Source organism: Aquarana catesbeiana, linkage group LG04 (assembly GCF_042186555.1).
Source record: "Aquarana catesbeiana isolate 2022-GZ linkage group LG04, ASM4218655v1, whole genome shotgun sequence".
In the NCBI taxonomy this organism is placed as follows: Eukaryota; Metazoa; Chordata; class Amphibia; order Anura; family Ranidae; genus Aquarana; species Aquarana catesbeiana.
In genome coordinates this window covers 568408250-568425015 of record NC_133327.1, presented here as the reverse complement: position 1 = coordinate 568425015, position 16766 = coordinate 568408250, and the positions used below count along the sequence as shown (strand labels likewise).

At 39.8% G+C, this 16766-nt stretch overlaps 1 protein-coding gene across 2 annotated transcripts in view; it reads left to right on the top strand.

The window, feature by feature from the left end:
- ACOXL (acyl-CoA oxidase like) overlaps positions 1 to 16766 on the top strand; it is a 513410-nt gene that overhangs the window by 281871 nt on the left and 214773 nt on the right. For both annotated transcript variants that reach the window (XM_073628050.1, XM_073628051.1), the window contains exon 13: positions 6842 to 6931. In XM_073628050.1, coding sequence (XP_073484151.1) covers positions 6842 to 6931 — 90 coding nt within the window. The remainder of the gene's footprint in view (positions 1 to 6841; positions 6932 to 16766) is intronic.

Below are 16766 nucleotides of genomic sequence, written 5' to 3'. Positions count from 1 at the left end.
TGTGTGGAGGAAAGACATTTAAATGATTCGACTCAGTATTCTCCTGTTGTAAATTTTGTAAAAAAAAAGTGGTGGGTTCTTTTGTCTTATAATTTTGTGGCATTATTTTTTTTAATCGGTGGGCTTTCACCATTTACCAGTCACTTGTATTCTATTAGGAATAGGCTTGGTGAGGATAAACATGGAGAAACGCATTTATTTATAGTTTAATATTTATATGGCTACCTTTTATGATTATTTTTGCTTTACCAGAATTTTTGGTAGTGCTCCTGCAATGGCCCTGGAAAGTAAGATAAGCCCAATTACCAATTTTAATTAACTGAATGACAACAGAGGATAATATTTGTTCTAAATGTTTTTGGGTTTTCGGTTATCTTCGTTACCTTCTACCCCCTTCTGCCCCTCTATACTGTTAAAAAGTGTAAACAACATTTTTTTATCTTTATCCTCCATTGAGGAACACAAGGATGAAGTAATTTATAGATGTATGGTTTATGTTGCTGCCCTCAGGGGGTTGATATTAGTAAACAAGAAAACAGTTGAAGGCCTTCTCACCATAACCCTGCTCCTATCCATCATGCCTCAGTTGTTTTGCTAGTGTAATAAGAGGTTGGACTTTTTCTTCCTATCTATCTTTTAAAATTTATTTTACTCTTCCATCCACATTCTTAAGCATTTGTGGGTATTTGAATCTCCTCAATCAAGACTTCTGTATGCTGCTTAAAGTGAAAGTCCATGATAAAACTAAAATCCCTGCATCTATAGCCACCAACATTCTAACACTAACCTCTCTAGCCCTAAAAGGAAACCTTTCTATTCATACCTTTTCGTTCTGTCGGGCCTTTGCTGTCAAAGTCCGGTCCTGTGTACAGGGCATTAGGCTTTCTACTGTGGGCACATTTGATTTGGTGCATACCAGCCTTTGCCTACCAGCAGTGGAATCTCAGTTATGTCCATTTGTCAAGCTGTTGCTAACTGTACTGGTCAAATAAATAGAGAACACCGTCCTATATTTGAAGACCCTGTTCTGCTGAAACCACTGCACCTGTTAGGCAAACTTTGGTGCAAGATCAGGCATTTTAACCCCGGGGAATGCTCTATTTTTTTCTATACTAACTTTACTCCTTTCTGGCCTGGACCAACATCTGTTTCTTAGTACTCCAAAGGGGCAGGTTCCTACCTATGTTATTCTGTTCCAGAAACCTTTGGCTTTGAACTCACCATACTGACACTGTACTACTCTGGTGGGGGGGGGGGAGGAGTTGATCAGAGATTTTTTTCTTTACACTTTGAATGCTGTTACAGTGATTATCACTGTAACAGCAATGTTTTGAACTGTCATGAATGAGTTAATGAGTTTCATTCATAACAGCTGTGATTGCTAGTGATCTGTGATTGACTACAGCTAATTACATGGTACAGAGTGCTGTGAATGGCCCAAGTACCACGCGATGCCTGTGGGCCACTGCATTACAATACTAAGCACAGCTGTTATGAATAAAACCAATTTATAACAGATTTTCTGATGGAAAATGTGTGATAGGACCTTGTTGTCGGAAATTCCGACCATGTGTAGGCTCCATCACACATTTTCCATCTGATTTTCCAACACACAAAGTTTGAGAGCAGGCTATAAAATTTTCCGACAACAAAATCCGTTGTCGGAATTTCCGATCGTGTGTACACAAATCCGATGCACAAAGTGCCACGCATGCTCAGAATAAATAAAGAGATGAAAGCTATTGGCTACTGCCCCGTTTATAGTCCCGACGTACGTGTTTTACGTCACCGCGTTCAGAATGATTGGATTTTCCAACAACTTTGTGTGACCGTGTGTATACAAGACCAGTTTGAGCCAACATCCGTTGGAAAAAATCCTAGGATTTTGTTGTCGGAAAGTCCAATCAATGTCCGACCGTATGTACGGGGCATTACAGTGCTCAGCATAAATGAGTACACCCCAACAGATTTTTCAGAAAACCTTTACTTACCTTTCAGAATCAACGGTTTCTATGGGACATATTACAAAATATCCCACACATGCAAGCCATTGATTGCAACGAAGATTTGTTAATTTGCAGACACAAAAAAAGTATTTTTCCTAACAAATTAGTTCAGGACCATGTTGCAAAAATGAATACACCTCAATGAAAGTCTTAAGAGCAAAGCTAAATTTTAGACAACAAAATCTTAAACAAGAATTCAATACAGTTAATTATTTATTAAACAGGTGTCCAGTGGACAATTGATTATAAAAGGGCGTATTTAACAAAGAAAACCCCTTCCCAGTTCATGCTGTCAGCAATGGCACCACATAGAAGAGAAATGTCACAAGGCCTGAGAAAGAAAATAATTTCTTTATACAAGGAAGGTGCTTTACTTATAAGTCAGAATACTGTAGCAAAAGGGATAAAAAAAATGAACAAAGATGGAATTGCAACCATCTCACAGAGACGTTCAGGCCGTCCATGGACGTTAACACCTCAACAGGGGCGTGAGAAGGATTGAAGAAAATCGCCATGCAAGTTCACTGCAGTTAGCTAAAGAAAAAAAAGGCCAAACAGGGGTGATTTTTTTCCCGTGACACAATACAGCATACACTGCAGAAGAATGGCATGCATGGGTGTCGTCCATGAAGGAAGCCTCTCTTAAAGCCCATGCACAAAAAAGCCAGCCTAGAATTTGCCAGGGCCCATGCAGAAAAAGAAGAAGACTATTGGGAGTCTGTACTCTGGAGTGATGAGACCAAGATAAAAAAATTTGGAACCGATAGCTTCAAAACTGTATGGCTCAAAGGTGAGGAGTAAAAAGAAAAATGCATGATGCCTACAGTGAAACATGGTGATGGCAGTGTCCTTCTGTGGAGCTTCATGGTGTCAGGGGGCTGCATTTCATTGATGGTATCATGAATTCACAGATGTACTGCTCTATATTGAAAGAGAAGATGCTACCATCACTCTGTGCCCTTGGTGGTCGTGCACTTTTCCAACATGACAATGATCTAAAACGCACATCTAAGGCCACTGTTGCATTTCTAAAGAACAGGGTGTAAATGATTCAGTGACCAAGTATGTCTCCTGATCTGAACCCAGTCGAACATCTATGGGAAATTCTGAAGAGACAGGTTGAGCATCACTCTTCATCCAGCATTCAGGCTATAAAAGAAGTCGTTTGTGAGGAATGGAAAAAGATAGATGTTGCAATATGTTGCCAACTTGTTCATTCCATACCTAGAAGACTTGCTGCTGTCTAAAAATCATGGAGGCCATACAAAATACTAGATATAGTAGTTTTTGTTGTGGGGTGTATTCATTTTTGCATCCACTAATTTGAGTAAAACTGAAGCTTTTGTAATCTAAGTTATATTAACCTTACTTCCATGTAATGAGCTAAACAAATGTTCTATAAAACTCAGTTCTGTCATCATTTTGGAAATTGTTCTTGTGTTCTTTGAGATATTGATTAAAATCTTACTTTTCAAAAGGGGTGTACTCATTTATGCTGAGCACTGTATGTTTACATTGGGATCATGTAATCACAGCAGCAGCCAGGTACCGGAAGCCACAATTATATTGAGGTATAGTTGTTGGACCATTAACTGATTAACAGATATAGCATATCTTGATTTCAGCAGAGCATTTGATACAGTTTTACATACATAATAATCCTCTGATAGAGTACAATATTGGGGATGCAATATTGACCAAAAATACTGTGAAAAAAAAAAAGATTTAATGGTGCTTATTTCAGAAGATTGTAAAATGAGCAGAGATTTTTACCTAGCTGTGGGGAAAGCAAATAGGACTAGAATGGATCACTAGAGGAATAATCAGTAGGAGAAAGGAGGTCCTGATTTTCTTTTATAGTTTTTTAGTTAAACCTTATTTTAGAATACTGTGTCCAGTTCTGGACATTTCACTTACAAAAGGATATTGATAAGAATCGGTCCAGAGACAGGTAAAAAAAAAATGGTGAAAGATCTAAGGAATAAAACATATCAGGAGAGAATGCAAGCAATTATTATGTAGTCTTGAGGAAGCAAGGGAAACGAGGTATGTGATTGAATCCTTTAAGTACATTAGGGGGGAATAAAGTTCAGGAGGGCAGTATTTTAAATATAAAGCTAAGATTAAGGCCTTGTTGCCTTATGAGTTTATGTGAAATCTCCATTAATAACTGTAAAATATTGTAATAATGAATATATTTAATTTAGCTGGCATCTATAAAAGCCGGGCTAAAAAGGGTTTCATTTAAGCTTTTGCTAAGAGCAGAGAATGTGGGCCAAGGCTTGTATATACAAACAATGGAGAGCCAATTCCATTGTTTTACACCTACTCCTTTAAAAGGGTGCCATGCTGGGATATGCATTGGACCTAACTTCCTGGGGAAATGCAATTAAAGCGGGGGTCCACCTATCTATCGTTTTTTTTTTTTTTTTGTTCACAAACTTTTCTTCTCAGCATTACATACTCACATATTGTGTGTAATATGTCCGCCTGTGTCAGATTTTGTCGGAAAGAATAACTTATATTATTCACTGCAGGCGGTTTCCATCTTCATTGTGGGCATTTGAAGCCCACAAGCATTTATTTCCTGGATGTGGGGAATGCTGTGCTCCCAGCATTCACCGCTCGTTCCCGCACATGCTCAGTGGCATCCTGGGAAGCCTGAGACTAGCTCCCAGGAGTCTGGGAGAGGCTAGAAACATGCCTACTCCCATGGGAGGAGAACCAGGAAGTGCAAAGAAGAATAGAAAAATAAAAGGTAATTACAGCGATTTTAAATTTTTTTAAACGGCATGTCAGCATCTAGGCAAGGAAGAGAATACATACAGATATTGTTCAAAATTTGGGTGGAACCCCGCTTTAAGTCACTTGGCCAACATAGTCACAAGAATTTGCATGAAAGGGGGCCGACTTATGGAGTAAGCCCTCCAATCATGATGCAAGCTAGGCCAACCAATGAGACATCAGCCTGGTTTGATAAACTCAGAGCCAAGGGGGAGGTATTGCGCTCTTTCTGATAGACCAGCAAGCTGAAAGGAACTTGGGTAAGGATGGGTAATTATGGGAAAGGAATGCCCTTTTACTTGTAACTAAATATGTGTGTAGATTACTGTATTGAGCAATATACCCTGTATTCCTTCATGTAAATACTTTATTTCAACCTAATATTTTCTTCCTTGGTGTAAGACGATAGATAGATAGATGATTGTGTATTAGCTAGACTTTCAACTGCTTCCTAATAAATGTTATTATATTTGAAGCTTTCACTCTTGGTCGAAAGGAACTCTCATTTAACCCACATCATATCTTAGAGATATGAAAAATCTTAAATATAGATTTTTCAGGGTAACAGGCCTCATGCACACTGACGTTTTTACAGCCGCTTTTTTGAGTGTTTTTTGCAGCTTAAAAACGCCTGTCTATGTTAGTCTATGGCTTCATGTCCACCTAAGCGTTTTTGAGCTGCAAATGGCATAGGCGTTTTTAAGCTGTAAAAAAACCCAAGACCAGTGCGTTCCGTGGCGCGGCGCTAGAGCTGTAAAAATGAGAAATGTGCAAAAACGCCAATGCGGCGTTTTTATGCTCCAAAGGGAGTGCATATAGCTGAGAGATGTGTTTTTCTTTAAAAACGCTGCTAAACGCGCAAAAACGCTAATGCAAAATGCGCTTTTTCCAGGCGTCGGACCTAGCTTTACAGCACGTTTTTTAAAATATCCATGTGCATGAGGCAAGAACTTGCGGACATGACCTCAAACTAGCAGGGTAAAAGTTCAATACTAACCTTAGAGAGTATTATTTTACAAAAAGAGTAGTTGATGCTTGGAACAGACTTTAACAGGGGAAGTGAGTCAGCCAACCGTACATGACAAGAGTGTCCCGTGCTTGGGATAAACATAGGTTTATACTCAAAATACTCTTTTTAAAAGATAAAAAAAAAAAGAAAGACAAAAACAGAATCCCCTTTCAGGGATCATAGGATAGATACCTAAAATGTGATCATTTGAACAACTGCCATAAGAGATCCAAGTATTGATAGAATGAATTGAATAGGGCTTCTTTTATAATATTTTTATTTTTTTTAATTTACTAATCTCAGTCAGATGTTTGAAAAGAGTGCATTCTCTGGCTAAGATTTTAAGGCTGCATTCACACCCGAGCATTTTCAGCTCGTAAAAGGCCCGAAAAAAACGCCTGAAAAATGCCCAACAAGCAAAATCCCATTAATTTCAATGGCACCTGTTCACATCTGAATGTTTTGTCACCTGAAGCAAAACGCCTGAAAAATGCCCAACAAGCAAAATCCCATTAATTTCAATGGCACCTGTTCACATCTGAATGTTCTGTCACCTGAAGCAAAACGCCTGAAAAATGCCCTAAGTTGAGAAAAGAAAATGAGCTTCTTTGGGGCAGATCACAGGTGTTTTTCTGCCTTTTACATTGGTGACCTGAACAAAATCATGGCAAAAAACGCAGCAAATTTGCTGTAAAAACACGCGACTTTGAAACGCTCAGGTGTGAATGCAGCCTTACTCAGCAGTTGTTATTCAGTGAGGCTGAGCTACTCTGGTAAAATACAGATAAACACAAGATTTGTTATACAGTAAAGTTAATATGGTACAACAAGCATGTAAAATGTGAATTACATAGATTGCATGACTTTAGGGGAAAGGTTACAATAATCTTCAATATGTACTCGCGCCCTTTCTATTTTTGGGATTGTGTTGAGGTCGAGTATGATATAAGTACCTTTAAATACATTTACAACTGTTGCATCACCTAAAATGTTATTCCCTGTGAAACTCTTCACTAAAAAATGGCTTCCTTTTTTTTTACAGGGCTTTATGATGGAAAACCGAATACCAGGTTTGAAATGTGACTCTGATGTCTTTGTAACATTTGAAGGTGACAACGTTGTTATGCTACAGGTGAATGATTTGCCTTTATTACTGGTGCTTTGTGATTTCTAAATGTTCACTTATGTCATATAAAGTGTCTTGATCCAGCAAGGAGTAATTAACTCTAGATCATGTTTTTACTTATCTACATAAACTTTAACATCACAGCACAGGTTTGTCAGGGTGGAGTTAAAGGAGAAGTACAGGCAAAGCTCGTTTGGCTATACTTCTCCTGAACTGCACTCTTGTGACCTGTTTTCAGCAGATAGCGGGCTGAATCCTTCTGTCAGCTGATTTCACAGAGCGTGTCCAGGATGGGGAAAAATCGTAACCATATGGTCGGGATCCACCCACATGCCTGGACCGGCACCCGGCTCAGGCTCTCAGGAAGGCTGAGCCTAAGCCCGCCACTCCCGCCCCCTCCACAGCCCAGCACTCCAGTGAGCGAAGGGGGGCAGAGCATACAACATTGACTGACAGTTACTAGCTCTCTGCTCACGGAGCTCTGAGAACTGAGCGATCAGCTCTGTGTGATCATTCGGTTCTCAGTCTTAGAGCCGGCAGGGGACAGATGCAGGATCAGACCGCTGCTGCATCCACCTAGGTAAATATGATTCTTGAAAAAAAAAATGCTGAAATTCTCTTGTAATTTGGAATATACAGGAGGGAGATTTTAGTACTACAGTATTGAAGGGGGAAATGTTTAGTATACATTTAGATGTTCTAACTGAACACAAATCTATGGAACTGCATCCAAATTGCGCAGTCTACAGGTAATGTTCCCAACTAGTCTTTGAGACAGTTGTGTGTATTTCAATCTCTGAATGTTCTGGAAATTCAAATAACCCATAACTTCTATAATGTACAGTGCACAAAAGCCTGGTTGCACAGACAAGATGTTATTGTAGAATTTGGGAGATTTATTAACAATTTGGGTCTTTTATATTGTGGTACTGGTTCTGCTAGGCATGAAGCATCAAATTTGGTCTCTACATAAAGTAGAACAACAGATAAAACCATTACTCTTACTATTTGAGGAGTTACTTTTATGTTTAGAGGTATGATCCGTGTGTTCCATTCAACCATGGGAGCAGGAAAAATACTTTTTTTGTTTATAATATGTTTATAATATAAATGTTTGTTTATATATTATTATGTCTATAGTGGTAATTAGTCTATAACTTTTTTTTTTGTAACTTTATATGCACTACACACCCAGAGATATTAAAAATAAAATTAATTGGCTGTTTTTTGAGTGCTCTAAAGCAATGGTTCTCAACCTCAGTCCTCAAGTACCCCCAACAAGCCATGTTTTGGGAATTTCTCTTAGATAAAATATCTGTCCAAAATACCAAGCCTTTGACTCTGATTTAAAGCACCTGTGCAAGATAAAGGAAAACCTGCAAACATGGCCTGTTGGGGGTACTTGAGGACTGAGGTTGAGAACCACTGCTCTAAATAATACACAAATCTGAAAAGACTGTGAATGGGTGTTTGAACTAAGGGTTCATTTACACTGGCAGCTTGGGGGGGGGGGTAAAAAAGGCTGTTTACAGCCCCCTGACTGGCCATCTTGACTTAACATAGCAGCTGGAGGGGGTGGTACACATACTCCAGCGAAAATGATACCACAAGCGGGAGTTTCCCCCTACACTCTCGATTGTGGCCGTGCAAAGTGGTAGAGATCCACTCTATGGAAAGTATCTTTGCAACCCTAAAGGGCAAAGAATAGAAATTTAAACACAAGTGGCTCTACTGGTCTCTGTATACGTGTTCTGAGGATTATGGCTTAGTCCTCGTAACGGAGGGGTAGGGTCCAAGACCCACCTAACATCCCTTTCCCTCCTCCCTCTTCTGTCCACATATCCTCCCCCCATTCTTTTTTCTTCTCTATCTCTCTCTCTTCGCCTCTCCTATTTTCTTATATGACTCTGTATTTGCTCTCTTAGAGGTCCCATAGATGGTGGTTTTGCTTTTTTCTGGTTTCTATTTAATGAGGAAATTGCTCAGAAGAGAAAGATATGGATCTGACTGGTTGTCGCTGTTAAGTTATGTCTGCAGTGGTGCACATACAGAGTGCTGTTTACCAGGTACTATGATTGTTTTGTTCCTCCGCCATTGTAGACTGCCCTGACACATATATCTTGGGACCCTGTAACTTGCTGCCTGTCTGTGTGAAACTTCTTTAAATAAAGATTTTAGCTTGAAACTGCCGCTAACCCCTTTAAGCCCCGGTGGGTGGTGCAAAACATGTCGGAGGCCATGGCCTGAGGAATGGCATTGACTGAGGCTTTTATACATCCTAGTTTACATCCATACTAGGATCGGCTATGGTGAATGGCAGTTTCGAGCTAAAATGTTCATTGCTTATTGGATACCGTATATACTCGAGTATAAGCCGAGTTTTTCAGCCCATATTTTAGGCTGAAAACCCCCCCTCGGCTTATACTCGAGTGAGGGTGCCCATCTGCAGCCGTACCTTTGATTACTAAAACAGCGGGTGTCTCCTGCTGTGTTATGCAGTCTGTTCGGCCATCCATTGTAACAAAGCCCCGCCTCCTCCTCATCCTTGATAGAGGAGCACTGATACAATGCTGGGAAACTATCAGTGTTCCGTCTATCACTGACGAGGTGGAGGTGGGGCTTTGTTACAATGGACGGCCACCGAACAGACTGCATAACACAGCGGGAGACATCCACTGTTTTAGTAACCGAAGGTACAGCTGCAAATGGGCACAGTGAGGCTGCAAATGGGCACAGTGAGGCTGCAGATGGGCATTGTTTACCCAGTAGCTGCTGCATTTTCCCACCCTAGGCTTATTCTCGAGTCAATACGTTTTCCCATTTTTTTTGTGGTAAAATTAGGTGCCTCGGCTTATTTTCGGGTCGACCTATACTCGAGTATATACAATAATATTTTTTTAAGCTGGTATCCCTACTATCCTGAGCGCCAATGGGGCTCTACACCTCAGCCTGGAGAGGCACCACCAAATACTTATGGCCTTATTCTTCAAATAAAGAATATAAAAAAAAAAAACATTCCTTGCATTCGGTAGGTGGTAATGCCAATCAAAGAATACCCATTCATGTAAATGGGACTCCTTTGCAACTGATTCTGATTCACAGGATTGTGGGTAAAAAAGGTGTCCAGGAGGTTACATGTCAACTTCAAGCTGCCTGCCAATTGCCCTTCACCACGGATCGCTTTTTAGAGGGCACGACACATGTGAAAATGAGGCCTAGCTCTGTAAGCTTTATTGCCAGATTTAGCTAACCCATATCTTCTAGTGAGAGCATTGTGTTTGATCTGCAAAATCCTGTATGCCAGCCTGTTTGAGCACAAAACGTATTCAGTAGATATCAGGAACAAGGTTTCTCACCAGCTTGTAATTTGTGTGTTGTTGCAGCTTGGATATTACTTGTGAGCATGTTGGTTAAGGTTGTTTCCTGTGTCCTGATTGGGGAGCTTTGAGTTCTCATGATAATTTGCCAGAAGACATGTGATGGAGGGTGGTACCTTGCTTATCACTTGGCCTCCATTGTCCTTGCACCCTTTGTTCCCCCTTCCTTGACATAATAGAATAAAGCTAATAATTTCTGTATTACTTATAGTGTGTGGGGACAATAAAGACACTACAAGTATTTAGAATGATTCACCCTTTTATTTAGAATTGCTGACATGCTGCAATTATTTATAGCTATTACTGCATGTTGTATCTTGTCAGACTTTGTTCCAATTGCTCTGTCATGTTACACAGATGAAACTAAATTAATAAATACTTATCAGTAAATTCGTTATTTTAAAAAAATGGTATTTCGTGGACATATATGGTTAATACCGAAAAAGTGCATGTGAGGTTTTGAAAAAAGTATCAACATTTACCAATTGAAAGCTATAGAAATGATTAATTTACATTAAAACATTCTCAGACAGGCTGTAACGAAGACTGTGTACAACCTTTGCATGCCAAGGACATGGAATTTGTGTTAAAGGAGTATTGTCAACATGTAAATCTTTTTGATGTTGTCAGCAATTAATTTATGGCTTTAGTAAATAGGGAAGGGTGTACATTTTACACAACATTTAGTGCTTACAACTAAAAAAGCAGGACATTATGTTACATTTGCATACCCAAACTAAATTAATACATGAAGAAAGCAGAGCTACATAAATATCCCAAGGGGTGTGTACATACTGCTCCAGGTACATAATAGCACACTTGGCGTGAACAAGTAAAACCATCTTATGTATTCACCTTTACCCAATACTGGTTTTAAGACGGTATCCTTTAAATATAATGCCAGATTTAGATCATAGCAAAAAAAAATTATTACTGTACATTTGGTGAGTTTGACCTACATGAAAACGTAAAGAGCCAGCCCACCTAAAGCTGGGCATTAGTTTAATGTTTGTAAGTTAAGCTGGGACAGGAACCGGCCGAGATTCGATCCCTCGATCGACTTGAGTACAACCAGCCTGTCGGATTTTTTTACATTAGCTGCTATAGCTGCTAGCAGTAATTATTATGTTCTGCCAGCCTGGAGGACTCCCCATGCCTCCCTGCCACCAGGACACAATAGCTTTATGGAAGTACTTTACTTTTCTTCCACCCATGGTGGAAGGAATGGAAATCGAGTCATCTGTGGGCTGGTTTACTTGCAGACTGCTGTAGCATTTTTAGTTTCCCAAAAGCCTGCATTAGACATAGGGGTGCAGGGTTTTAGACACTTAGGGCAAAATGACCTAAATTTCTCTCTTATCAGTCATTGCTCAGTCAGAATACACTGATCTGTGCTGCAGCCATTGGCTGCATGTGCTGATCGATTGCTGGTTTTCCAGCAGGACTGTTCGACCGATGCCGGTCCTTAGACTAGCTTCTGTTGAACAGCAAATGATTTTAACGAATATACTTTAATTATCAATGGGTGCATCAATTAATATTTTCTTCTACTTGTGCCATAAATACTGTATTCTTTCTGCAACGTTTTTATGAATCACTCCAATCTGTATTGTGCTAAACCAATCACCAACATTCCAATACTCTCAATTTGTGGCTTGATCCAATAAAAATCAGAGGTCTTGTGTTTTCCCTTTAAACAGGTTAACATATGTCATTAGTGCCATTCCCCTCCTGTATACAGATGTCATTCAATCCACCTCCATCCACAGGAATCCTTGTATATGGTTGTATATTAGAAGCTCAAAAAAGGAGAGTATGTGTATGTATGTATATATGTGTGTATATATATATATATATATATATATATATATATATATATATATATATTAGTGCTCTCCATATATTTAAGAGTACTTTTATTCAAAATAAAGCCCAAAGTGCATATCAGATTACATGCAAGATGGAGGCCCGCACATTTTTTGTTTTGCGTGTGATGTCATAGGCTCCTCCCAATTGCTTGTCACATGTGGGAACACATAGAGTATATGCAGCAGTATCTGGGTGTATAATCAGATACACATCTTTCTTGAGGCAATTTGCACGTTCACATTCATATATATTGCTTTCTCAACAATTTTAGTGTCACTACACTCTCACCATAGTGATTGCGCTGGGCAGCAGTACACATGTACCAAAACTAGTCCCATTCCTGCTGATTTGACCGAATTTCAGTACATGTATACCCAGCTTTAGTTCCCCTCTTACACCTTTCCTTACTCCGAACCTCAATAGCAAATCTTTTTATTTTAATCATATAGTACAGTACACAAGACTTGTATTCATAGACCATGGTATATACTCTGCTACCTTTTGCTAGTACCACCCCCAGAGCATATCCATATAATCCCACCCATTCCGTGAGGCTCCGGCGTTTTGCTAGTATCCTAAGATTATTTTCTTTTTCATCTGAAACTTCTATCAACAACTGACTGATAACTACTTTGCCCTATCTAGCAGATTGATAATCATGTACATTCAGTGTATACCTCGAAACTGTACCCAAACTCCACTGTGTGGGGCCAGCCTGTAATGTGCTCTTCAGGCACTGGAGCCTGCGTTAAGTGCACACCTTGGCACAAAGTGTGAAGTTAGCTGTAGAATATGTCAGGTAATGCCTGAACGATTATTTAGTCAGCTAAATAGATTGAATCACAGTGCCTCCAATACAAGAATAATTTAACTGACTTAATTAATTTGAGTTAATTTTAGTCAAGCAGAATTCTTTAAGAAAAACTCTTTAAGAAAACACAAAAGATCAATGTAAGTATAGACTGAGCTATTGAAAATAAATTAATACTTATTACAATAAGTCACATACAAACACCATAAATCATAGTCAGATTGTGATATACATAGACACTAAGATAATTGCGTAAAAAATTGTGTTCCAAAATTGTCTAACAATAGAGTGTATGTATGTATATGTGTGTGTGTATATATATATATATATATATATATATTTATTTATGTGTAGTAATATTCAGAAATCCTTTTTTCCAGATTGGGATATTGTGCCAGGATAACATTTTATAGATTCCTTGCAACATTGTGTTATGTTTTAAAATCATATACTTACAATGATGTCGGAAAATGTCACTATGTTCAATCTCCTGCACTGTGCGATAAGTCCCAGCATGGTGTCAAACTCCTATCTTGACATATTGCTGCGTGTGAATAATGTGCTCCTCGCTGCCCTCAAAACACTGGTGATGTCCAATTTGACTGTAGGTATAGGAAACAAAGAAGGGGCGAAGGCCTAGCGCATTATTGTAAAAACATGTTTTATTGAATATTGTAAAACAGAGGTGAATTTACTCGCAAACCAATGCTTGCATCATATCTTAGACATAACATCATCTGCTTAAGTCCATATACGTAAATTCAACACATTTCAAGGTTACCCTCTTCTTCAGAGCCTCGTCTAGATGGCTCGTGGTATAACTAAGGGACTCTTGTGGTCTGATTCTGTGCCTCTCAGCCCGGTGCTCTCACTTTGCAGATTCTCCTTTCATGTTTGAGTCTTTTACAATATTCAATAAGACATGTTTTTATGATAATGCGCTAGGCCTACGTGCCTTCCTTGTTTCCTATACTTATAAATATGTCCATGATACTTATAGTGGTTTTGTCTGTAACAAGAATTTATAACCCATTGGCTTGTAAGATATATATATAGTCACTTAATGAAGTCATGCTGTTAATTTGTTGTGTCCACAAATTTACCTGGTCACACATACAAGGTGTCTTCACATTCCACATTTATGAGACCTGAAAATCATTGTTAATATTGGTCAGTTTGTCTTTGGTTGCAGGTGTTGTGGGTATGCCAGAAACCCATTGTCGGATACTAGGGTTACACCGATACCAATACTAGTATCGGTATCTGTGTCGATACCAAGCATTTGCTCGAGTAATGGTACTCGGGCAAATGCACTAATGCTTAATCCGATACCTGGGCAGTCAGGGGTGATTGGTGCGACGCTGGGGGGGGTTCTGGTCTGCCTCCGATCCCCCTCTGTGCTCTGACGGTCCCTCTCCATGCTCCGGCTCTGCTCCATGCTCCAGCCCAGGTCCCCCTCCGTGCTCTGGTCCCCCTCTGTGCTCTGGGTTCCTCGGTCCCCCCCCCCCCTGTGCTCCTCTGTCCCCTTCTGTCCTCGATCTGTCAGGATGGAGAGCAGAGGAAGGAACCTGTAAATATGTCATTTACCACCTCCTTCCTTTTCCTAATGAACAGAGTCAGTGATCACTGACTGTTCATTCATAACTGTCACTGAGCATCATAAACCATGCTTCAGTTTATGAATTGAGAGGAGCCGCTGTCTCCTGTCCATTCATTTCAGTGCAGCTGAGGCTGCAGAGAAAGGCACTGGGTAATCTGTCCTCAGTCCCTTTTCCCAGTCTCAAAGGGGAGATGTCAGGGGTCTGCTAAGACCCCTGATATCTCTCACCAAAGCCGACCCCCAACAGGGCTAATAATAGAAAAAAATTGTACTAAATATTGAAAAGGTTAAATTGTATAAAATAAAAAACACACTGACACCATCCACCCCCCCCCCCCCCAAAAAAAAAAAGAAAACGTTGTTAAAAATGGAAATAAAAAATTGTAAAAAATAATAAATTGTAAAAAAAAAAATTGTAAAAAAAAACAAACTACTGACACAGTCCACGCGTCATCAGTGCTGCATATTAGTGCCACTGTCACATTACATTAAAAAAGTATCACTAATCGGTATCAGTGAGTACTTGAAAAAAAATTATCACTACTTGTGTCTTAAAAAGGTGGTATCGGTGCAACCCTACCGGATACTACAAGGGCCTTGACTTTAGTGAATTGTCTACACTTTGTAGACCAGATTGCTCCAGTTGAGAAAAACAGAATGTCTTGTGGTGGGAACGTCAAACTTAAGATATTAGTCTCTGCTTATTTGGAAGCTGTTTTAGACAGTCCAAATGTAAACAATGATAAAATGTATATAATTTTTTTTCTCATAAAAAAGTTCTGACAAGTGCTATACAGGTCCAGGGCCATAATCCAATTCTATGCTTCCCAGACCTTGAAGATCCTTACAAGGGTATGCCGACTAAGTAAAGCACAGCCTGGACCTTTAATAGGCCCAGCATCATGGATAAGGTAAGGCGAGGTTTTTTTGAATGTTCCTGGCTTTTATTAACACTATCCGCAAGGCATAGCACATTATGTGGTTTAGTGGGCAGAGTGTTCAGTTTATTGTGGTAAGCCCTGCCATTTTGTCTCTAACGCTTCTCGACATCTGGCCTTAGTGTCAGAACAATGAGAACTGCGTCATGTCTTTCAAATGACTTTTTCCACCAGCCTGTTCAGCCAAGAATGTATGCAGTAAGTTGCTGCATTCTTGTGGCGATCTACAGAGACACAGCCACAGGAATTCGGTCAGCGTTTGGGCTATACTGACTCCTTCTACAGACATGAAAAACCCTATCTATTCCACACTTCTGGACTGTGAGAACCCCACTGAGGATCCCCTCTCTAGCAATGGTGAATCACAGGCGCAAGGGAGCTGCGGTGAAAGCATCAAATATAATGCACGCTGATGGCCTACGAGGAACAGGAAACACCACTCAAGGTGATAGCTGTTCCTCTTCAATGCAATGTCCGTGGATGCAGGGATCTGTGAGGTTTTCTTTTTCATTCAACCCCTTGTAGTCTGCTACTCCTACGTGTTCTACCGCTATCCAAATAAAAGGATTTTTCATTCCCCCCAAGCGTCAACCTCAAAACCAAAGTAGGTGTTTATGAGACCAATACCTTCTTTTTTTTACCTGAAGTGGTCTCCTCTTTCCATCTAAATAAAGACATAGTCCTCCTTCCATCTGTCCTGCCCCAAAACATGACAAGGAAACTACCTTACATTATTTGAATGTGATTAGGGCTTTCAGTGTCTACTGAGCCATGGCCCCCTTTCACAAAACTGATTCACTTTTTCTTCATCCTGAATGTTCTTGTACACCCTCTTTACCATTTCCCCATTGCCAGATGGATCAGAAACTAATTTCCAGTGCCTACACCCTTAAGGAAAGAGTTCCTCCCTTTCCAATAAGAGCTCAATCTACCAGGACTGTTGATGACTCCTGTTTTTTTCCAAAACAAGCATCTGTATCTCAAATTTGCAAGGCTACCACCTGGTCTTCTGGTAAAACATTCTCCAAGTTCTACCAGGTGGGTGTTCAGGCCTCAGCTGATGTAATTAAGGTCACTGGGTGCTTCAAGCTGTTATTTTAATATTTTTTTTGTTGGAAATTCAATGTTGCTATGTTCACTTCTTGGTTGTATTGCCTGGATATGTCCCAAAGTCTATGAATACAAGTCCTGTGCCCTGTACTGTATGATTAGGATAATAAGAAATTTGACTTGGCTGTCAATTCTT